The sequence below is a fragment of the Palaemon carinicauda genome, chromosome 1 (genome assembly GCF_036898095.1).
Source record: "Palaemon carinicauda isolate YSFRI2023 chromosome 1, ASM3689809v2, whole genome shotgun sequence".
Lineage (NCBI taxonomy): Eukaryota > Metazoa > Arthropoda > Malacostraca > Decapoda > Palaemonidae > Palaemon > Palaemon carinicauda.
In genome coordinates, this window is record NC_090725.1 from 98244999 (window position 1) to 98268445 (window position 23447).

At 47.0% G+C, this 23447-nt stretch overlaps 1 protein-coding gene across 3 annotated transcripts in view; it reads left to right on the forward strand.

The window, feature by feature from the left end:
• Positions 1–23447, forward strand: part of Ced-12 (engulfment and cell motility Ced-12) — a 185219-nt gene that overhangs the window by 67328 nt on the left and 94444 nt on the right. For all 3 annotated transcript variants that reach the window (XM_068383010.1, XM_068383016.1, XM_068383000.1), the window contains exons 3-6: positions 9327–9431; positions 14867–15028; positions 15220–15360; positions 18803–18964. In XM_068383010.1, coding sequence (XP_068239111.1) covers positions 9327–9431; positions 14867–15028; positions 15220–15360; positions 18803–18964 — 570 coding nt within the window. The remainder of the gene's footprint in view (positions 1–9326; positions 9432–14866; positions 15029–15219; positions 15361–18802; positions 18965–23447) is intronic.

The following is a 23447-nucleotide window of genomic DNA, read 5'->3' on the forward strand; positions in this document are numbered from 1 at the left end:
ATTGAGAGTGATCCTGTGGTCTGACAGCCAGTCAGCAGCCAGAACACTGTTCAGCATGTTCTTATTGGTCGTGTCTTCCCTACTGGTCAATAATGCCCCTTCTTAGAAATCATCTGGCCAAGATAGGCTACTCTCCTCATGTTTCCTGAGTTTTGTTTTCCATACAGATTGTGATGAGTGATTCTTTGTGTCACCCATGGCACACTACACATTTTTTCTTCTCGGGAAACTAAGCAGACTGTATGCACTATACTGTATGGTCTTGCTGTTACCAAACTGAATTTCTGTATTTTTATTATTATTGTAATTTACCATATCAATTTTTAGACCCATAAAGGTCTACAGTATTTAAAAAAGATTAAAATCTGAAAACACAAAACTATGATATATAAAGGAGTTCGTGATATAGATTTACATATGATATATTTATAAATCTGGGATGTACTGACTGAGCGATATGTGAAACTTTATATGGTAAAGAATTACTGTAAATAATAGTTCTTACTCTCCAGCAGATAATCTGATCTCTTGAAACACAAAATCATGAATGTTAAGGTCTAACTGTATAATTTAAAGCTTAGAAAAAAATCTGTCTTATTTTTAGAAGTTTAACTCCTACATGAGGTTAATTTAGTGATATATGTTGTAATTTTTCCTTGAGATCAGAATTTTGTAATATTAGTGTAATGTTGAAGTAAGTTTTCGTTGTAGGGGGTCACGATTGCAAATTAAGTTTACTTTTATACTTACGGAATTTTTGGACTAATTTTAAGTCGGTTTGTTTGATTAGATAAATTTTGCATGTCCAATAAAACAAATTTTTCATTTATGATTTTAGAGATTGAAGGACATAAGATAGCTTTTACAATACAGTACAGTATATTTTAATTAGAAGGCAAGTTTGTATAGAGCCTATGAAGACAATTTATATGAAAGGGAGGGGCAGAGTTAAGATGTTTTCACTAAAATTCTTCTTCTCTGAGAAGGAGTTTTAGGTTGTCTGTTTTCCCACTGCTTGAAAGTTAGTACAGTATAATGATATACAGTATAGTATTTTATAAGATAATTCCTGTTAATTCCTTTGAGACCTAAATTGGGAAAGTTGGAAAAATATAGTACTGTAGTCATTTTATGCAAATTGTAATAGTAAAAGTAAGCTTTTAGGTGAAAAGTAAACTTGCTATACAGCACTGTACTTATAATAGATTTTCTGGAATAATGACTAATTGTTCCGTAACCGAAATACAAACCACGCTATTTACAAAGGGTATTACTTTTAGCGTAGCTGAAATGGCGAGCCATTAGAATTTAACGAGGGTGTATTACCCCTGCGCTAGTTAGCGGGGGGGGGGGGGGGTAGGGGAGTGGTAGCTAGCTACCCCTCCTCCCCCTCACACACAGGTGAATACTCACTTTCACTTTTGGCTCGGACTGTGACAGACGTCTCTGTCTTGGTCCTCGCTTGGCAGCCATTGTCTGTTTTGTCTTTACTTAATCGCTTACTTTTCATTTACTCAATATATATGTAAACATGTTTTCATGTTTGTATATATATTTGAGTATAGAAATAAGTAAGTTTCCTTTTCAGATGTGTGTGTAGTGTACGATATCTACGTGGAGGCCTCGGCAGTTAGGCCACCATGGCGTATTTTTATGGGTGGCTATCGAGTTTGACTTATGTCTTTCTCTCTCTCTCTCTCTCTTGAGGTCGTTCACCCTTTTACTACGTGTTACTACGCCCTTGTAGCCTAGCTTCCTTTCCGTGTGGGGGGTTGCTACGCCGTACGTTTGTCTCAATTAGTTGTTTTTTGTTTTTCAGCTTGTAGAACGATTCCTTTCGGGGTTTTCGTTCTTTCTTTAGTGTTCATTCATTTTTAAATTACATAATTACATAGTTACATAATTATAATTGTTATAATTCTGTTTTGGTTACAGCTCTCCTTCCGTGAGTGTAAGTGGTTGTGAGGGCACGTGCCTGTTGTGTAATTCTTGTTCCTTTCCCTCGGGATTCCTCTTCGGAGCCTTCCCGGGGGAATGAATGTGTACTAATATTATTTGTTTTATTTTTTTACAGTTACCGATCTAGTTCGTTTCTGTAATATAGCAACGGTGTGAGCTGTCTGGTTGAGTCCTGGGGATTCGGCTGTTGCTGCCTCCCCCCTTGTATTTTCGTCTGGGGCGTGTCTCCTTCTACTGGTAGTACTCCCGTGACGACGGACAGCTCTCCAGTTCATTTTAGAACACTCAGGAGGCTTGCCTCCTTGGGCGGATAACTTTCCTTCTGAGGGAAGTTTTTTCCTGTCCAGGCTTGAGTTTTCCCCCTTTTGGGGGGTTCTTCTCTTGCCTTTTTTTCGTGCGACTATGCTCTTGGTGCTGAGCGGTCGCACCTGCAGTTTCGGTCAAGGGGCTGGGCAACTGCAGGAGCTCCTCTTCGGAGGATTGCTCCTTTTAGGTCACTGGCTGACCAGTCTCTTCCACGAAGTGTTTCTCTTTCGTTCGCGAGAGAGTACACTCATAGAGACTCCTCTTCGGAGGTTTCTTCTGTTGCTGTTGCTGTTGGCCTCCCTCGCCGTAAGGCCCACCGTCCGCCTCGTCGTAAGGGCCTCTCATCTCCCTATAAGGGTGCTTGAGGCGCCTTTTTGGATATCCGTTTGCAGCCTACAACTCCTTTTTCTCGATCTTCCGCCTTGGTGCAAATGAACAGCAGTCTGATCTCGTCTTCCGACGGGCAACGGTCTTCCCGACGGACAACGGTCTTCCCGACGGACAGCGGTCTTCCGACGGACATCAGTCTCCCGGCGGACAACGATCCCTTCGGGGCAAAGGGTTGCCCCCACGGGGGTTCTTCCCTTGCGTGTCAGGGTTTCCCTGTGCGCCCTTCTGCTCATCAGCGCTCTCCTGTTCGTCAGTGCTTTCAAGATGATCTTCCCTGCGGTTCCTGTTGGTTCCTGTTACGCGCCCTGTGCGCCCACGTTCGCCCTCGCGATCTAGAACTTCGGTTCAGGTCAGGGTCAAGGACTCTTCTTCTTTGCGCAGGCTTCCACGCGTAGCCTTCTGCTCGTCAGCGATCATCAGCTCGTCAGCGATCATCAGCTCGCCAGCGATCATCAGCTCGCCAGCGATCATCAGCTCATCAGCGATCATCAGCCCGCCAGCGATCATCAGCTCGCCAGCGATCTCCGGATCGCCCACGTGTGTTACAGCTGGCACGCCAACGTTCTCCAACACTTCTGAAGGAAGATGGTTCGCCAGCTACTAGCTCACCTGCGCATGCTGATCGCCATCGCGCGACCCTCAACTGCGGATGCTGATCGCACCCGCGCGACCCTCAACTGCGGATGCTGATCGCCATCGCGCGACCCTCAACTGCGGATGCTGATCGCCATCGCGCGACCCTCAACTGCGGATGCTGATCGCCATCGCGCGACCCTCACCTGCGGATGATGATCGCCATCGCGCGACCCTCAACTGCGGATGCTGATCGCCATCGCACAACCCTCAACTGCGGATGCTGATCGCCATCGCGCGACCGCACACCTGCGGATGCTGATCACCATCGCTCAACCCTGCGCATGCTGATCACCATTGTGCGACCCTCAACTGCGTATGCTGTTCGCCATCACGCGATCTCCCACCTGCAGATGCTGTTCGCCATCGCGCGACCGCCAACCTGCGCATGCTGATCGCCATCGCACGACCCTGGCATGCTGATCACCATCACGCGACCCTGGCATGCTGATCACCATCACGCGACCCTGCGCATACTGATCACCATCGCGCGACCCGGCGCATGCTGATCACTGCTCGCGATCGCTCACCTTCGCATACTGCTCGCCAACGCACGATCGCTCACCTGCGCATACTGCTCGACCATCGCGTCGGCATAACACAACGCGCCATCGCCAACCTGCGCGTTAGCGCTCACCAGCTCACCACCGATCACTTGTTGATCTATATCGCCAGCGGTCCTCCTCGCCCACGCGGCAGCGCGTTTCCTCGCCATCGCGCTAACGCTTGCGTTCGCCGCCTCGGACTCGCTCTCATCCACCTGCCCACCCTCACGACCGCTCGCCTGCGCGACCGCTCGCCTGCGTGCCCGCGCGACTGCTCGCCTGCGTGCCCGCGCGACTGCTCGCCTGCGTGCCCGCGCGACTGCTCGCCTGCTCGCCTACGCGCCCGCGCGACCGCTCGCCTGCGCGCCCGCTCGCCTGCGCGCCCGCTCGCCTGCGCGCCCGCTCGCCTGCGCGCCTGCGCGCCCGCTCGCCTGCGGCGCGCCCGCGCGACCGCTCGCCTGCGCGACCGCTCGCCTGCGCGACCGCTCGCCTGCGCGCCCGCGCGACCGCTCGCCTGCGCGACCGCTCGCCCGTGCAACCGCGCGACCGCTCGCCCGTGCAACCGCGCGACCGCTCGCCCGTGCAACCGCGCGACCGCTCGCCCGTGCAACCGCGCGACCGCTCGCCCGTGCAACCGCGCGACCGCTCGCCCGTGCAACCGCTCGCCTGCGCGCCCACACGCCCGCGTGCCTGCACGTCTACGCTCATGCTCTCCAATGTTCGCCCACGTGCGAACCAATGGTTTTTTCCATCGCGCAGACGGATGGTGTTCCGTCGCGCGAACCTACAGTGTTTCTTCGCACAAATGTCGGCTTATTTCTTGCAGTATCCATTGCTCGTCTATGGGTTATCGCTCGCCGACCACCAGGAATTCCCGTCGCGCGAGCTCCAGGGCAATTGCGACCACGATTCCCAATGGGGTTTTCGCAGCATGACCAGCCTGGCGAGTTCTTCTGGAGCGTATTTCCAGAACACTGCCTCACCCCGTAAACACAGAGCATGGCACTTGCAAGAATAGGAGAAACTTAAGGAAGATCTGAGCAACACTCCTCTATTCCTGAACCTGGGTTAGCCCTTCCCCGTCATTCCCTGGAAGGATTTTTGGCGGGGGGACTTTCCGTTCGAAATTTCTCCATCGGACAAGGGGTGACTGCTCTGGGAGCTTACCAGGTTCTTTCCCTCCTCGGTTATGGCCCGAGGTTTGGTTCAAGGAAGCTACAGGAAGATCAAGAGTACTTTCCTCCTCTCGAGCTCAGGCACCTTGGCCTTTCGTCGTTAAGTATCTAACTTGCAGACAAGCTCGATGTTGTACCATCTGGACGCGCTGACTGAGGGCTTCCTTCGGGTGTCTCATCTGTGGAGGTCGACGACCTCAGACACCCTTCCATCCTTGAGAAGAGTTTGTTTGTGCCCAAGGACAGAGACTTAGACAGCTGCTGTGCGGAGTAAATCGACTTCCGGTTTCACTCCTCCAAGGCGCTTTCTTCCAGACTCTGCAGGGCTCCAGCGCCCTTTTCTTTCAACCACGTCGGCCTAAGTTATCGGCTACGACAACTGGGACAAGGTGTCCAATTGCAGTTTCCTCCTGTCAGGAACAGATGGCACGGGAGACTCCCCCGGGGGGGCATAGTCCTAAAAGGAGTTCACAAACTCTAGGATTGCAGGTTTTTCGCTGGCAGGATGCTTAAGGTTACTCATCCAAATGACAGCTTCCCGATGCCCATTCCCGCACAATCTCTGTGAGTAGCCAAGGATATCGCGCCTGCCGTCTCTGTCAGCGAATTCAGTGTCTCTGAACCTCTATGCCATAGCGTCAGCAGAGTTGCCCGATTGGGCAGAATGATCCATACCTTAGACGAAGGTCTTCCTTAGGATCATCGACGGCTTCACCCCCGGCCCCCTCAGTTGATCCTTTCTTGTAAGGAAGGATCTGAGAGGGGATGTCCATAGTCGACCTCTCAGCCCTGATCAAGTTTGTCGAACAAACCGTCCAGCGTAGACCAGCAGAATCGATCAGACTGGTAACGAGGCGACAGGACTCCTTAAACCCTGGATCGGAAGGACGGGTACTTTCAGTTTCCATTCCATCCATCTTCCAGGGTGCTCGTCGAATTCAGCCTAGACTGCAAATATTCCTGCTTATGATGCAGTGTGGCTATCCCGCCGTGGCATAGCAGGTTTGTTTCCCCAGAGAACTCTCCCTGCCTTCCTCTTGGCCGCTCAGGTGCAGGCTTCTGCCTCCTCTGCTGTTTGGAGGGCTGGTCAACTCCGGTAGGCTCGGGTTTCGACCTTCTTCAGCGCCGGGACAAGCTTCCGGATGCTTACCATGAGTGTGGGCTCATGGTATTTTGCTTGGAGCCTTCTCTTCCTCTGCCTCAACATCTGGAGTATCTGGCCATGATATTGAGTCAACCGCCTTACCACATTGGAAATCCCGCTTCTCGTCCGTCCAGCGAGGTTAAGCAACGTCGGTACTTGGATGGGTGACCACCTGGTGACGCCAGATTCTGTTACCACATCCTCCGAGCCTTCCTTTCGGTTGACTGTGGCAAGACTGAGGAGAGTCACAGTACCTGTTCTCAGTCAAGCAGAGTTTTCAGCCCTACCTTGGAACGTTTCCTAGTTCTTCTTTCCTCATTGACCCGTCTATAGTCCGAACGGTCGCCTCAGGATAAGTTCCATGTGGGGCGATCCAAGTTCCGGTGGCTTCAGGCAATGTTTAACCGGACTCCCTGGCCCTATGGGACCAGCGGAACTATTAGACCTGCAATGGGTGTTGACCTATGGAGCCTCTTGATGGTAGTGGATATTCTCGTCCTTTCCCCACATTCTTGATGCGGTTCTCGGACTTGTCAAAGGAAAGGGGGGAGGGGGCATGTTCCGGTCCAGGCCTATGGTCAAGACCTGAAGGATACCTCTCCATCATTCAGGCAGGTTTAGGGTCCTTAGTCTGGCCCCTCTTCAGATCCTACAGCTCCTGCCGAGTCGCCCCGTTGCGCGTCGACTTCATTCTAACCAGCAGGGGACGCATTTTCACACCTTCACATCTTGCAGTAGAGATACCGGGATGATTGAGATTCTCTCAATACCACCATCGGCTCTCTCATTCCAGGCAGGGGAAGGTTTCTCTCAGACTATCCGAGCAGAGCCTCATAGAGAGAGTGTACCTAGGGGTCTTTGACCTTGGGTAACCAGCAAGTGCTGGTCTGGGGGACCTGATCGCGACAGCTTGGAACCTCAAGCTTCCGCTAGTCTTCCCCCCAGTCTCAGACCCCGAGACTCTGGCAAGATGCATTCCGGTGATGGTGGGACAACTTCGACGCCTGCGTCTTCCCTCCTTTTTGTCTGCGGACAATGGGTCTCAACAAGACCAGGTTGTCTGTCAACCTTTCAATGGGAGAGCTCCACTGGGACTATGCGCAGAACGGTTTCTGGACCCTCTGCTTCCCCTGACGGAACTCCCGGGAGAGCTTCTCCCACGGCGCAGACTACTCAAGCAACCACACTGCGACATCTCTCCCGAACCGGGGCGTCGCTTCGGCTTCATGTCTGGAGACACTACGCTTCCTCCTCTAGCAGAGACAACCCTCTACAGTCGTGGTACGGAGGTTGCGTCATCTGCGATAGTCATCCACAGGGGTCTCCCAGGCAAAGTGAAGAGTCTAAGGTGGTTGGTGCCGTGGGAGATATACCTCTTCCCTTGAGGCCTCTTCTCCAGCAATAACAGTCTTATTGCCTTTCGGCGGGAGGAAACTCCTTTCCGCTCTCGGCAATGAAGCCTGTCGCTCAGCCTTTCCCTGACCTTCAGGCTTAAAGGAATAACTTTTTCCTGCCCGCTGGATCTTTCCTCGCTCATGCGAAGCTACGATCGTCCCTGCCCTAGTCGGAGGAAGACCTCCAACTTGGAGCATGGCTCGGACTTTTAGTCCTTTAAGAGATCTTCTCAAGACCCTTTTACGACAGGCCTCGGATTGTATTCCGCCTTGGGTCTTCTGCTCACTCTGGCCACGGCCAGTGTGTAAGCAATCTTCTTGGTCTCTTACTACTCCCCCCTTTCTAAGGAAGAGGGGAAGGCAACATTCAGGCTCGCTCCTGAGTTGTTGGCTAGACTCAGAATCTGAGGGTCCCGGCCCTTCGGTCCGATTCATTCAAGATTTCGAGTCTCCATTCTGTGTCTGATGTCCCAAGACCTTCTCTTTCTTGCCAGTAAGGAATCGAGAGGTTAGCGCTGGGAACAGCTGCAGTTTGTCCTCAGTTGCAGCCGATTTGGGAACACAAGGAGGACATGGGGGGAGAGTCAACAGTATACCTCTTCAGCCCGGACTCAAGGACATTCATCTCGACCTGTCTTCAGACCCTCCCCTGTCACATCGCCCTACAGCACGATGTTGGATACATCGCAACGTCCCTCGCCTTCGAGTAATACTACTCTGTGACGTAGGTGCTACAAGCTGGAGTCTGGAAGCGTCTGATGACCTTCGCAGCCCGCTTCCTGCAGGGCGTGACCCACAGGAGTCTCGATACGTTTTCTATCGCTCTGTGGTGGCTACACAACAGCTGGTCTAACCTCAGGCTCCTTTTTGGACAGGTAGCAGAAGGTTGAGGGCATTGTTATCAGGTTTTAGTCTGCATGAACGAAAGAAGTATGTCTGGCCCTTACTTCTTTCTTCATCATCCCCTCTACGGGGAAGCAGCATCCTGTTCTCTGCATAGCTGACCTCGAACCTCTGCAAGTAAACCATGCTTCCTTGTGTTCCGAGTATTGAGTCAATACTGTCGCGTCCCTCATACTCTGACGAGGTGGTATTGGGAACGTCCTAACCCAGAGTTCCTTCTGGAACTCCAGGTCAACTGCCTAGGACAGGTCACACTTCTTCCTTCACACACAAGCTTACGTAGGCCACATGGTTCCTTGCGGAGCAAGGAACTTGTGAGGTGCAGGGACTCCTTTTCTCGAGTGCGACTCACTCGGATTCTGAGTCCCCGGGTAAAGCCAAAGCCAGTATGGCTGGGGACTTTCCACCCTTCCTAAGGGATAAGTCACCCTTTGTAAATAGCGTGGTTTGTATTTCGGTTACGGAGCAAATGACAAATTCGAAGATAATTTGTATTTTTCCTAACCATACAAACCTTAGCTATTTACACATATTTGCCCGCCAGCCCTGTCCCCCAAGACAAGTCCTATCTCTAAGTGAAAGTGAGTATTCACCTGTGTGTGAGGGGGAGGAGGGGTAGCTAGCTACCACTCCCCTACCCCCCGCTAACTAGCGCGGGGGTAATACACCCTCGTTAAATTCTAATGGCTCGCCATTTCAGCTACGCTAAAAGTAATACCCTTTGTAAATAGCTAAGGTTTGTATGGTTAGGAAAAATACAAATTATCTTCGAATTTGTCATTTTAAAGTACATTTTAGTTGTGTCACTATTCTAGGTATTGGTTGCAATTTTATATAGTTCTTATGCCTAAAAGATTTTTTGTATCCTTTGTTGCAGGATCTATGTACATACTGGAAGGTAGAAAATCCTGGCTGTTATGCACTTCAGTACTCAGAACCTCCATGTCATTATGTCACTGAGAAGAATAGAGGCAGAATTAAGGTAATATACCTCATGCTTTTTACCTTTTCAATTTTACTTTGTGATTTACAAATAATTCTAACCACAATATTTAGAAATTTTTATTATTATATTATTATTATTATTATTATTATTATTATTAATTATCATGACCAGATCTGATACTGTATTCCTAATCCAGCACTGTAATAGTAATACCTGTAGTAACAATTTGGAACAATAAATCCAAGGGTGTAATGTTGTTCTTTTTTCAAAAAATATCACAAAGGAGGGTACTGCACTGCATGTAATTTTTTTTTAAACATTGAAGACACTTTTATAATTATGACACATAATTATGAATGACACATTTATAACTATGGTAATTTTTAAATATTTAACTTAGCCGGTGAATATATAATAGCTGCAACTCCGTTGCTCGACAGACAAAAAACAGTAAAAACTCGCCAGCGATCGCTATACAGGTTGCGGGTGTGCCCACCAGCGCCAACTGTCGGCCAGATACCACTCTCGATGTAAACAAAGACTCAATTTCTTCTCTGTCGACGTGTCGACAAGACGTACTTTACTCGCTGTTGAACCTTGGAGTTTTTTCACATCATATTTGGTGAAGTACTTTATTTTGGTTTGAGCTTTCGCAGTACAGGTGTTTTTCTTCAAATAAATCCTTGAACACTTTTTTGGATCGGATTAATTGTTGATGACTTAGATCGTTTTTTGGAATTTTCCCTTGACTAATTCAAAATGGCTGACCTTTCACAAGTTCCCAAGTTCAGAAAATGTAATGCTAGGGACTGTCATAGGCGTCTTCCAAAGGCTTCTCTCGACCCTCACACTGTTTGTTCCAATTGTCGGGGTAAAACCTGTCAATTGGAAGATCGGTGTGAGGAATGCGTGGGCCTTTCGGAATTCGATTTTATCGAATTTGAGAAGTATACACGCAGACTAGAGAGAGATTGGGTAAGGAGAAGTTTGTCTAGGTCGATAGATTTTTCCTCTCCACATGCCCCTGAACCTAATCCTTCCCCTGTAGTGGTTGTTCCTAACCCCCCTCCTAGCACTCAGGAACCATCGATGCAAGACATGATGCATGCTATCCATGCCTTGGGGGAGAGAGTTGAGGCCCTTGCAAGCCAGGGCGACTTCTCAAGTCTTGTAGACTCTCCCCGCCGCCTTGCCATGAGACGCTCGAAGATTTGTTGGTCACCATCGGACCTGGACCACCTTCTTAAAGGTATATTTAGGGCTTTCGAAGTCTTTAACTTCCTAGACTGGTGTCTAGGAGCCCTGAGTAGGAAAATCTCTTCTACAGATAAGGATGTTTCCTTACTCATTATGTCCTGCATGGACAAGGCCGTCCGTGATGGGTCCAACGAACTTGCCGCTTCATTCACATCTGGAGTCCTGAAGAAGCGAGAGTCTCTATGTTCTTTCCTGTCCGCTGGAGTGACGCCTTGCCAAAGATCTGAGATACTCTTTGCGCCCTTGTCCAAGTGCCTGTTTCCTGAAGTCCTGGTTAAGGAAATTGCCTTGTCTTTAGTTCAGAAGGACACCCATGATCTAGTTGCGTCCTCGGCTTGCAAAGCTCCCCCTTTGCCTACATTGTCTGCTAGACCGAGGATAGACACTCCAGTGTCTCGATTTATCCCGCCCTTTCGTGGCAGAGCCCCCAGCAGGGGAGGTGCTCGTGACGAAGGGAAGCGAGGGAAGAGGAAAGGATCCAAGTCCTCTAAGGGCAGAGTCTGACTGCCCGCAACTTCAGACAGCAGTAGGAGCCAGACTCAAGAACTTCTGGCAAGCCTGGGAGAAGAGAGGCGCAGATCAACAATCTGTGAGGTTGCTCAGAGAGGGGTACAAAATCCCTTTTGTACGCAAACCCCCTCTAGCGACGTCCCCCATCGATCTCTCTCCCAGGTACAGAGAGGAAGAAAAGAGACAAGCCCTGAAACTGGAAGTGTCTCTTTTGCTAGAGAAGGGAGCGGTGGTCAAAGTCTCGGACCTTCAATCACCGGGGTTTTACAACCGTCTCTTCCTAGTATCAAAGAAGACAGGAGGTTGGAGACCGGTGCTAGACGTCAGTGCTCTGAATGTCTTTGTCACAAAGACGAAGTTCTCCATGGAGACCACAAAGTCAGTCTTAGCAGCGGTCAGAAAGGAAGACTGGATGGTCTCTCTAGACCTAAGGGACGCCTACTTCCACATCCCCATTCACTCAGACTCCCAACCCTTTCTGAGATTCGTCTTCGAAGATGTGGTTTACCAGTTTCGGGCCCTGTGCTTTGGCCTAAGCACAGCTCCTCTCGTGTTTACGAGGCTGATGAGGAATGTGGCGAAATTCCTCCACTTATCGGACATCCGAGCCTCCCTTTATTTGGACGACTGGCTTCTCAGAGCCTCTTCCAGTCGTCGCTGTCTGAAGGATCTCAAGTGGACTCTAGATCTGACCAAGGAATTGGGACTCCTAGTCAATTTGGAAAAGTCGCAGCTGGTCCCATCCCAAACTATTCTGTATTTAGGGATGGAGATTCACAGTCAAGCTTTTCGAGCTTTTCCGTCGGTCCCCAGAATAGATCAAGCCCTGCTCTCCATCCAGAAGATGCTGAAGAAAGAACGCTGCTCAGTCAGGCTGTGGATGAGTCTGGTAGGGACGCTGTCATCCCTGGAGCAATTTGTATCATTAGGAAGACTACACCTCCGTCCTCTTCAATTCCATCTGGATTTTCACTGGAAAAAGGACAAGACGCTAGAGGCGGTCTCGATCCCGATTTCCGAAAAGATAAAGTCTTGTCTGACTTGGTGGAAGGACAATATCAGCCTAAGAGAGGGTCTTCCCCTGACAGTTCAGATACCCAACCACGTTCTCTTCTCGGATGCATCGGACTTGGGCTGGGGCGCTACGCTGGACGGTCGGGAATGCTCAGGTCTGTGGAACTCGAGTCAGAGGAGCATGCATATCAACTGCAAGGAGCTTTTGGCGGTTCATCTGGCCTTGAGAAGCTTCGAGTATCTCCTTCGAGGCAAAGTGGTGGAAGTAAACTCAGACAACACCACGGCCTTGGCGTACATCTCCAAACAGGGAGGTACCCACTCACTGACGTTGTACGAGATCGCAAGGGACCTGCTCATCTGGTCAAAAGATCGAGGCACCTCTCTAGTAACGAGGTTCATCCAGGGCGACTTGAACGTCCTAGCAGATTGTCTCAGTCGGAAAGGTCAAGTAATTCCAACCGAATGGACCCTCCACAAGGATGTGTGCAAGAGACTCTGGAAGACTTGGGGTCAACCCACCATAGATCTCTTTGCAACCTCGCTGACCAAGAGGCTTCCAATCTATTGCTCTCCAGTCCCGGACCCAGCAGCAATACATATAGATGCCTTCCTCCTAGATTGGTCACATCTGGACCTTTACGCATTCCCACCATTCAAGATTGTCAACAAGGTACTGCAGAAGTTCGCCTCTCACGAAGGGACAAGGTTGACGTTAGTTGCTCCCCTCTGGCCCGCGAGAGAATGGTTCACCGAGGTACTTCGATGGTTAGTAGACGTTCCCAGAAGTCTTCCTCTAAGAGTAGACCTTCTACGTCAGCCACACGTAAAGAAGGTACACCAAAGCCTCCACGCTCTTCGTCTGACTGCCTTCAAACTATCGAAAGACTCTCGAGAGCTAGAGGCTTTTCGAAGGAGGCAGCCAGTGCGATTGCTAGAGCAAGGAGAGCGTCTACCATTAGAGTCTACCAATCGAAGTGGGAAGTCTTCCGAGACTGGTGCAAGTCAGTTTCTGTATCCTCGACCAGTACCTCTGTAGCCCAAATAGCTGACTTTCTCTTATACCTTAGAAAAGGACGATCCCTTTCAGCTCCCACTATCAAGGGCTACAGAAGCATGTTGGCATCGGTCTTCCGGCATAGAGGCTTAGATCTTTCCAACAATAAAGATCTACAAGACCTCCTTAAGTCTTTTGAGACCACTAAGGAGCGTCGTTTGGCTACTCCTGGGTGGAATTTAGACGTGGTCCTAAGATTCCTCATGTCAGACAGGTTTGAGCCTTTACAATCAGCCTCCCTGAAAGATCTCACTCTTAAGACACTTTTCCTGGTATGCTTAGCCTCGGCTAAAAGAGTCAGTGAGATTCATGCCTTCAGCAAGAACATCGGATTTTCGTCAGAAAAAGCTACTTGTTCTCTGCAACTTGGTTTTCTAGCCAAAAATGAGCTACCTTCTCGTCCTTGGCCTAAATCTTTCGATATTCCCAGCTTATCGGAGATCGTAGGCAATGAACTAGAAAGAGTCTTATGCCCTGTTAGAGCTCTTAAGTTCTACTTAGCTCGTACTAAACCTTTACGAGGCCAATCTGAAGCTTTATGGTGTTCGGTTAAGAAACCATCCTTGCCTATGTCAGAGAATGCTTTGTCATACTTTATCAGATTGCTAATACGAGAAGCTCATTCACACCTGAGTGAGTAAGACCGAGCTTTGCTTAAGGTTAAGACGCACGAGGTTAGAGCTGTAGCAACTTCCGTGGCCTTTAAGCAAAATAGATCTCTGCAAAGTATTATGGACGCAACCTATTGGAGAAGCAAGTCAGTGTTCGCGTCATTTTACTTGAAAGATGTCCAGTCTCTTTACGAGAACTGCTACACACTGGGACCATTCGTAGCAGCGAGTGCAGTAGTGGGTGAGGGCTCAACCACTACAATTCCCTAATTCCATATCCTTTTAATCTGTCTCTTGAAATGTTTTATTGTTGTTTTTATGGGTTGTCCGCAAGGCTAAGAAGCCTTTCGCATCCTGGTTGATTTGGCGGGCGGTCAAAGTCATTTCTTGAGAGCGCCCAGATTAGGGGTTTGATGAGGTCCTGTTGTATGGGTTGCAGCCCTTGATACTTCAGCTCCTGGGGGTCTGTCAGCATCCTAAGAGGATCGCTGGGCTCCGTAAGGAAGACGTACTTACAAGGCAGAGTAATCGTCTAAGTCGACTTCCTTACCAGGTACCTATTTATTTTGTTTTTGTTATATTGATAACTTCCAAAATGAAATAAAAACTCTTAACTTATACGATGTAAACATATTTAACTGGTCTCTACCCACCTCCTTGGGTGTGAATCAGCTATTATATATTCACCGGCTAAGTTAAATATTTAAAAATGATATTTTAATTATAAAATAAATTTTTGAATATACTTACCCGGTGAATATATAAATTAAACGACCCTCCCTTCCTCCCCAATAGAGACGCAGTGGGATGAGAAGAAATTGAGTCTTTGTTTACATCGAGAGTGGTATCTGGCCGACAGTTGGCGCTGGTGGGCACACCCGCAACCTGTATAGCGATCGCTGGCGAGTTTTTACTGTTTTTTGTCTGTCGAGCAACGGAGTTGCAGCTATTATATATTCACCGGGTAAGTATATTCAAAAATTTATTTTATAATTAAAATATCATATTTTTTTTTATTTCAGGATGGCACAGTTTTGTCATTAATCCTATCTGCTGCAAGAACTGCTGAAGACATACTGAACAAGGTTAAGAAAGGGTCGCCAGATGAAAAAAAGGAAGCCCTTGATAGGCTTGTCAAAATGAGCTCAGACATCACATTTGCTCATGAATTCATATCAAAACAGGTGTGATATATGTTGGTTAAGATTTAATTTTTTTAGTTTATACATAGTAATTTAAGCAGCAAGATCATTGACATGAATTTGTGTTTAGTTTAATTTTTATACAGTATAGTACTGCATTTCCATAATAATAAAAACTTTGATATATTTATATTGAGTAATGTCATGGTGTTAATTATTTTCTTTTCCCACAGGGCATTTCATTATTAATTTCCTATATGGAAGGACAGAGGGTTGACACTGTATTACTACCCAACATGCTGTCATCATTCTTAGAGTTAATGGATCATGGCATAATGCCATGGGATGACCTACCAGACACTTTCATTGAGAAGGTATTGATATTTGTGTACTGTATAGCTTGTGTTTATGATCATATATTTTGTAAGGTATAGTAATAGCCTAATTCATAAACTGAAATAAACTATTTCATTACTTACCTTTGATTCATATGCTGCTCATTAATTAATGAAAAACGTGAAAAAAAGTTGACATTTTTGTGATGGCGTATATAAAAACCCTTTGTTCCGCCTAGTAGTAATATAAACAATATCCCCTTCCGGTTGCCACCGCCTTATTTCTCATTCATATTTAGTTTAGGTAACTGTGAAGAAATTTCATAGTCAGGTAATTAGTGAAATTATTTTAGTTCAAAATATTCTTGAGGAGGAAACGTTCTTAAATGCATGTGCTGAATACTACATCACCCTGGTAAAAGGGAGAGGGGCCACTCATTCAAAATGAATCAGGTTAAGCTTATGACTATCAATAAATTTAAGCTTCAAAAGAGATTCTACATTTTGACTTATATTTGTTAGCATTCAAGCAATGGTCTAAACCATTTCTATTCCTATATTGTCTGATTGAGTACAGTATAATTAGTACTAGTGATAACCTAAACTCATTTCTATATCTCCAGAGTCAAATCTTCCATTTATCTTGAATACTGTATGCTTTGATATTAACCTAAATTGTTCACTTCCTTAATCCAAAACAATAATATATAATTTCTTCCGCTGCTAAACCCATGGCCCAGGCTTTACATACATATACTAAGGCACTTCCCCCAATTTTGGGGGGTAGCCGACATCAACAAATGAAACAAAAACAAAAAGGGGACCTCTACTCTCTACGTTCCTCCCAGCCTGACAAGGGACACAACTGAGTTCAGCTGGTGCTGCTAGGGTGCCACAGCCCACCCTCCCCCGTTATCCACCACAGATGAAGCTTCATAATGCTGAATCCCCTACTGCTGCTACCTCTGCGGTCAGCTAAGGCACCGGAGGAAGCAGCAGGGTCTACCGGAACTGCGTCACAATCGCTCGCCATTCATTCCTATTTCTAGCACGCTCTCTTGCCTCTCTCACATCTATCCTCCTATCACCCAGAGCTTTCTTCACTCCATCCATCCACCCAAACCTTGGCCTTCCTCTTGTACTTCTCCCATCAACTCTTGCATTCATCACCTTCTTTAGCAGACAGCCATTTTCCATTCTCTCAACATGGCCAAACCACCCCAACACATTCATATCCACTCTAGCTGCTAACTCATTTCTTACACCCGTTCTCACTCTCACCACTTCGTTCCTAACCCTTTTTACTCGAGATACACTAGCCATACTCCTCAGACACTTCATCTCAAACACATTCAATTTCTGTCTCTCCATCACTTTCATTCCCCACAACTCCGATCCATACATCACAGTTGCTCTATTTTTTACTACTCCCTTAACTGCCCCCAAAACTTTGCAACCTTCATTCACTCTCTGACGTACATCTGCTTCCACTCCACCATTTGCTGCAACAACAGACCCTAAGTACTTAAACTGATCCACCTCCTCAAGTAACTCTCCATTCAACATGACATTCAACCTTGCACCACCTTCCCTTCTCGTACATCTCATAACCTTACTATTACCCACATTAACTCTCAACTTCCTTCTCTCACACACTCTTCCAAATTCTGTCACTAATCGGCCAAGCTTCTCTTCTGTGTCTGCAACCAGTACAGTATCATCCGCAAACAACAACTGATTTACCTTTCATTCATGGTCATTCTCGTCTACCAGTTTTAATCCTCGTCCAAGCACTCGAGCATTCACCTCTCACCACTCCATCAACATACAAGTTAAACAACCACGGCGACATCACACATCCCTGTCTCGGCCCCACTCTCACCGGAAACCAATCACTCACTTCATTTCCGATCCTAACACATGCTTTACTATCTTTGTAGAAACTTTTCACTGCTTGCAACAACCTTCCACCAACTCCATATAACCTCATCACATTCCACATTGCTTCCCTATCAACTCTATCATACGCTTTCTCCAGATCCATAAACGCAACATACACCTCCTTACCGTTTTGTCAAAAATAAATTTTATTTGTTCCTACTCGGATGGAAACCCTCATCATTTAATCAGGTTAGTTCTGGCACAGCCAGTTACGATCAGTTAAAGAATTATCGATGGTCTGGCAACCTGATATAGTTGCGTCACCTACCCTCTATGAGGGTTGGTGCGTTGGTGGTTGTGGCAGGGATCCCACTGCTTCTGTTCGCCACTGTGAATGGTTGTCTGTTACTGACCTCCTCTTCAGTAGTTTTAATCTTTATCCTCTCCACTATGAGTATGAAGCAAATGTTCATGTGTACTTGGCCTAGCATTGAAGGGCACCCTTACAGTACCTTCATGAGCTGCATCGACATTGATCCTCATCACCTTTGTCTGTTATGCAGAAGGCGTAGGTGTTCTATAGATTACCTTCCCTTTGTAATGTGTGCAGGGAGTGGTTGTCCTCCCATTGGGAAAAGTTCAGTGGACATAGGAAGAAAAAGGTCAAGAATGATCATTCTCCTGTGACTGCTTCAGCCTGGAAGGAGAATGAGGTACTCAATCCTTCTCTTTTTAAGTCCTGGTCCTCCCTCGTCTGATCCTTCGTTACAGGAGTCTTCCTGAGACTTGATAACAAAGAATGACAAGTTTTTGCAAATGAGTTTGTCAACTTAGTTTCTCATGCCCTTCTTATCGAAGCTGAGCATTCTACCTATGAGTGTGATCCTTTAACATCTGCCTTCATCCCAGCCATGGTTAATGTGCAGGTCGATGTATATCAGTTTACGTCTGACTTTGATAATCCTGCTTGTTCGCCATCTACCTTACGAGTGTGCTTAGCTTGGACGAGCAACTTCTTATCACCGACTTAGAAGATCAAAGAGATTTTTCTGGTTATGTTCCAGAGGTTTCTCCGTGTGTGTGATGCACAAATCTCAGCGGACGCCATGTACACCTTATCATTCTTCAGCCGTACACCATCATTCTCCTCGTACATCATGATCACAGTTATCTGGGATATATTATTTCCCTTCAAAGCTTACGGTATTGTCAGACCTTCCTGCTTCCCCTTGGGTAAGTATTGTATTAAAATAATAAATTTTATTTTAAAAGTTCTGTTTTTCAATATTCCTTTTCAAGCTTGCGCTGGAAGAATATAACAGGAATATTGAATAAGTATTGAAGTACTAAATATTTTTATGAATAAATATTTTTATGAAAATTTACTAATATGAGTATAAAATGCTAGAGAGGAGTAATATGTCTACAATTATGATTGAAAAGCAGTTATTGTACTAAAGGAATAGTTAAAAATTTAAAAGTAGAGTAATATAAATTTGGTTTACAGTATTGTTCATGTACCATACCTAGAAATATAATTTGTAAAGCTAGTACATTTCTTTTATGAAAATAAATAAGCTTTTCATTTTCTTTGCAACAGGTGGTATCTTTTATCAACATGCAATCAACAACAGATACTCGCGCCCTTTCTTCATCTCTTAGCATACTAGAAAATATTGTCCTAAACAGCCAAACAAAGTATGGGTTAGTTGAAAAACTGGTCAACATTTCTCATTTGTTGCAGCATATATCCAACAATAAGGTAAGCTGTTTCTTATTGTTAAGTTTTCAATATTAATCTTACCCGATGATCATGTAGCTGTCAACTCTGTTGCCTGACAGAAATCTACGGTCGGGATACGCCAGCGATCGCTATACAGGTGGGGGTGTACACAACAGCGCCATCTGTGAGCAGGTACTCAAGTACTTCTTGTCAACAAGAACTCAATTTTTCCTCTGTCGTGCCTCCGGCAAGACCTACTAATACGCCGTCCCTAACTGGATTTGTTTTCACAACTTTTTGGTGAAGTACACTATTCCAGTTTTGAGCTTTCGCTATGCAGGGGTTTTATCTTCATTTCAAAACTTGAACTCGTTTTGGATAGATTTAATTATGGTGACGAAGAGAGTATGGACTCTCTTTCACTTTTAAATGGCCGACCCTTCCCTTAGACGGAAGTGTTGGTGTCGAAGAGAGTATAGACTCTCTTTCACTTTTTATGACCCACCCTTCCCTTAGACGGAAGTGTGTTTAGGTTTTTGGTAATTTTGCTTAACAAAGTTATAGATTTATTTTATATCTCTCCGCCATTTATAGGCCTCTTCGATTAACTTTCCATTTATTATAAACTTATAAAAATTAATTTTTATGTTTGTTTATATGCGACCTTTCCTAATAGTAGGCGGTCCTTACTTGGAACCGAAGTTAATTAACATTGAGCCCGTCATATCGTTTTTCCTGTTAAAAATTTATGCTATTTTAATTTTAATGTTTTTGAAAGAATTTCTTTGATAGTCTCGTACTGTTTTCAAAGTTGAACTAACGTTTTGTTTAGTCTCCGCAGTTGTTGACGTTCAGAACGTTCAACTTGCGCTCTATCGTTACGATAGAGAGAGAGTATTTCACGGTTTCACGTTGCAGTAAGAGTAAACCGATTCTAGCGTTTCGTTCATTCTTTCTTAGCTTAAATGGTTTTAATTCTAATAAAGGACCTTTTTATTTGGGAAACCTTTCAGTTTTTTTCCTTTAACAAATAATATGTTTTAACGATATATATAATTGGGCTCATCTCTCAGGTTCTAAGTCAAGAGAGAGAGAGAGAGAGAGAGAGATAGAGACGGAGGGAGAGAGAGGAGGATAAACGTTTCGTTCAAGCGGGTAACGTTGTTCTCGTTTTTTGCTCTTCTCCCTAGTCGCTATAGGGGAAGAAGGTAAAACGTTTCTAGAGTTTTATTCTTGTTCCCAGGCTTTATGCGGTGAGAGATTTTAAACGTAGTTTATTTGATCTAGTGTTTAGTCTCTTTTCCAGCCACTGAATTCTTTATCTTTCATTATGTTTTTCTGTTACATTGTAATACTGTTTTCGCAATTACTACCTTTTAATGAAGGATAGGATTGCGTGTTTCAGGTACAAACCACTTAAAGTTTCGAGTTCAGTGAAATAAGTGCAAACAGAAAATCAAAAGTGATAAAGTGATATGCGCAAAGTGTTACAGTGTTGCGTTCGAGGGTTCGTCTGTTCGTGCCAGTTGTTCGCCTAGTCTGGGACCTCTTACAAGCTCCCAAGCCCAGGGGAGAAGTAATGTCGAAGGACTTATGGGTTCCACAGGCCTTGATCGGCGAACAGACGTTTCCCTCCGTGGTTTCGGGTGTATCTACACACGTTGCCGACGTGATCACCCCACCCACACAAAGACGAGAGAGCCCATTTATTCCTCGTCTGCGGAAGAGGTTTCTCGCAGAAACCATGGACCAAATCTTGCAGCTTTTAAGTGCAAGTCGGTCCCTTCCACGCAAGTCCAACGGCCTAGGTGTAGCCACTGGGTCAGTTCGGACTCGCTGCAGTACGACAACTGCACACCTCCCAAGAGAGGCAAGGTGGTACCGCAACAGGCAGTAACTCCGTCTGTTGCCGCACCAGCTGTTTTAGACCCTCAGTCACAACGGACAGTAGCTCCGTTTGTTGTTGTCTTTCATAGACCCTAGTGGTCCATGCTGCAGACTATACAGTCTCAGCTTGCTCCTTCATGCAGGAGTATCATGCTGGAAGGTTGACAATGCACCTGTTAACCTACAACCCGCCAAGGTTGTGCGCTCAGCAGATACTGCGGCTGCCTGCTCCCACCCTCCACCTGTGAGAGCTCCACCACCGATGCGCAGTCCACCCTGCCAGACGCATGTTCTTGCTGCACCATCTGCTAACATGCGTGAGCTACCGCATCAGCAGTGGGAAGGTTCTGTAGAGCTGCCGGGTTCCAGCACTATGCGGCATTCTCCGCAGCCCATGCAGCATGCTCTGCATACCTTACAGCATGCTCCGCATACCATGCAGCATGAGCCGCATACCTTACAGCATGCTCCTCATACCATACCGCATGCTCCTCAACCCACCGCAGCCCCTCCCACGCACCAGCACTCTGCTTTTGTTGTTGCCAGCTCCCACACTCCGACTGCGGAGAAGGTTGACGATGCACCCGTGGGCCTACACCTCCCACGGTTGTGCACCCGGCATGGCTTCCTGCTCTCACACTCTTGTTGTGAGAGCTCCTCCACCCATGCACAGTCAACCCTGCCAGATGTATGATGACTCCCACACACAGAGCACTCCGTTGCCGTGCGTGAGCTACCACAAGCTGCCGTGTTTTGACACGGTGTGTCAGCCTCCGCAACACACTGTGGTTACCGCCACTCGCCAGCAGCAAACTAGTCAGTCAGGAGTTGAGGCTTCCCCACACAACTTTGGTTGTTGCCAACTCACAAACTGTCATACAGTTACATGACGTTGCCTTCTGGTCTGCTACTTATACACCAGTGCTGTATGTCCTCACGCTCCTGTTGTGGTTGACAGTTCAGTTTTTGACAGTTCACAGACTGTCAAGCAGTTTCATAACGTTGCCTTCTGGTCTGCTGCTTTTGCACCAGTGAAACCCTCACTGAGAGAACCTAGCTTTTCTCGGATATGGTTCCTGTAGATGAGAAAGTGCTGTTCTCCCTCCTTCTGATATTCCCTTGAGGACTCTGTCATTTGGAGAGGAGCCTTAAGCTGCTTAGCCTCCTATGGACTTTTATTTAAGCATAACATGCTTCCAGGGAGGGTAAATGTTTCCGCTTCAGTCGCTAACCCCGTCTGTTGCCACACCTGCTCCTATAGACCTTGGGCTTTGTTGCAAGACATGCAGTCCAAGCTTAGTCCTTGATAGAGGATTTTTTACGGAGAAGACCCTTCTTGCCAACGACCTTCCTACCGGTTGGTTGTACGCCCTGTTGACGCTGAGGTATCCTACTCACGTCCGCCAGTTGAGATGGTTCCTCCACCGGTGCGACCCAGTGTGGGTTGCCAGTCGCACGTTGATGTTATGCTACTCTCGGAGGTGGTTGTGGACGTTCAGTGTGTCACTGGGAAGACGTTCAACAACCAGCAGAGGTGACTTGTTGTGACGCAGTGCGGCTACCTCAGCAACCCGATAAGGGGTTGTCTGTACTACCCAGACAGTCTAGACAGTTTCGGGTTGTCGCTGTACTTCCTCGCTTCCCCATGGTTGACAGTTCACAGACTGTGCAGCAGTACCATGATCTTGTGTCCGGCTCCGTCACGCATCCACCAGTGCGACCGGATTCAGCGAGTCAGACGTTGCCCACTCCGTTGCCGTTTCCTCATCAGTTTCGGATGAGGAACCCTCTGATGAGGACATGGCTGAACAAGAAGATCAATCCCCAGCCCTGCTATCCATCCAGAAGATGCTGAAGAAGGAATACGGCCCTGTCAGGCTGTGGATGAGTCTGGTTAGGACACTGTCATCCGTGGTGCATTTGGTGTCACTTGGAAGACTACACCTCCGTCCTCTTCGGTTTCATCTAGCTCTTCACTGGAAAAGGACAAGACGCTAGAAGCGGTCTCGATCCCGGTTTCCGGAAGATAAGTCTGGTCTAACCTGAGGAAAGGACTTTATCAACCTTTTATAGGGTCTTCCCCTGACTGTTCAGACTCCCAACCACGTTCTCTTCTCAGACGCATTGGACGTAGGCTGGGGTGCGACCTTAGGCGGTAGGGAATGCTCGGGATTATGGAACTCGCGTCAAAGGACAATGCATTTTACTGCAAGAAGCTTCTGGCAGTAAGTCTGACCTGGAAAAGCTTCAGGTCTCTCCTTCAAGACAAAGTAATGGAGGTCAACACGGACAACTCCCTGCTTTGATGTTCATCTCCTAGCAAGGAGGGACCTACTCTCTGACATGGTGCGAGTTCGCTAGTGACCTCCTCTCCTGTTCAACAGGTCTAGACTTTTCATTAGTAACAAATTTCTTCCAAGGCAACTTGAATGTCTTAGCAGTTTGTCTCGGTAGGAAGGGACAATAATTCCAACATATTGGACCCTCCACAGAGATGTATGCAAGAGACTTTGGGTCACCTGGGGCCATCCAACCATAGATCTCTTCGCAACCTCGATGTCCAAGAGGCTCTCAACAGACCCAGCAGTGGTTCTTTTAGATGCCTTTCTACTAGATTAGTCTCATCTAGATCTAT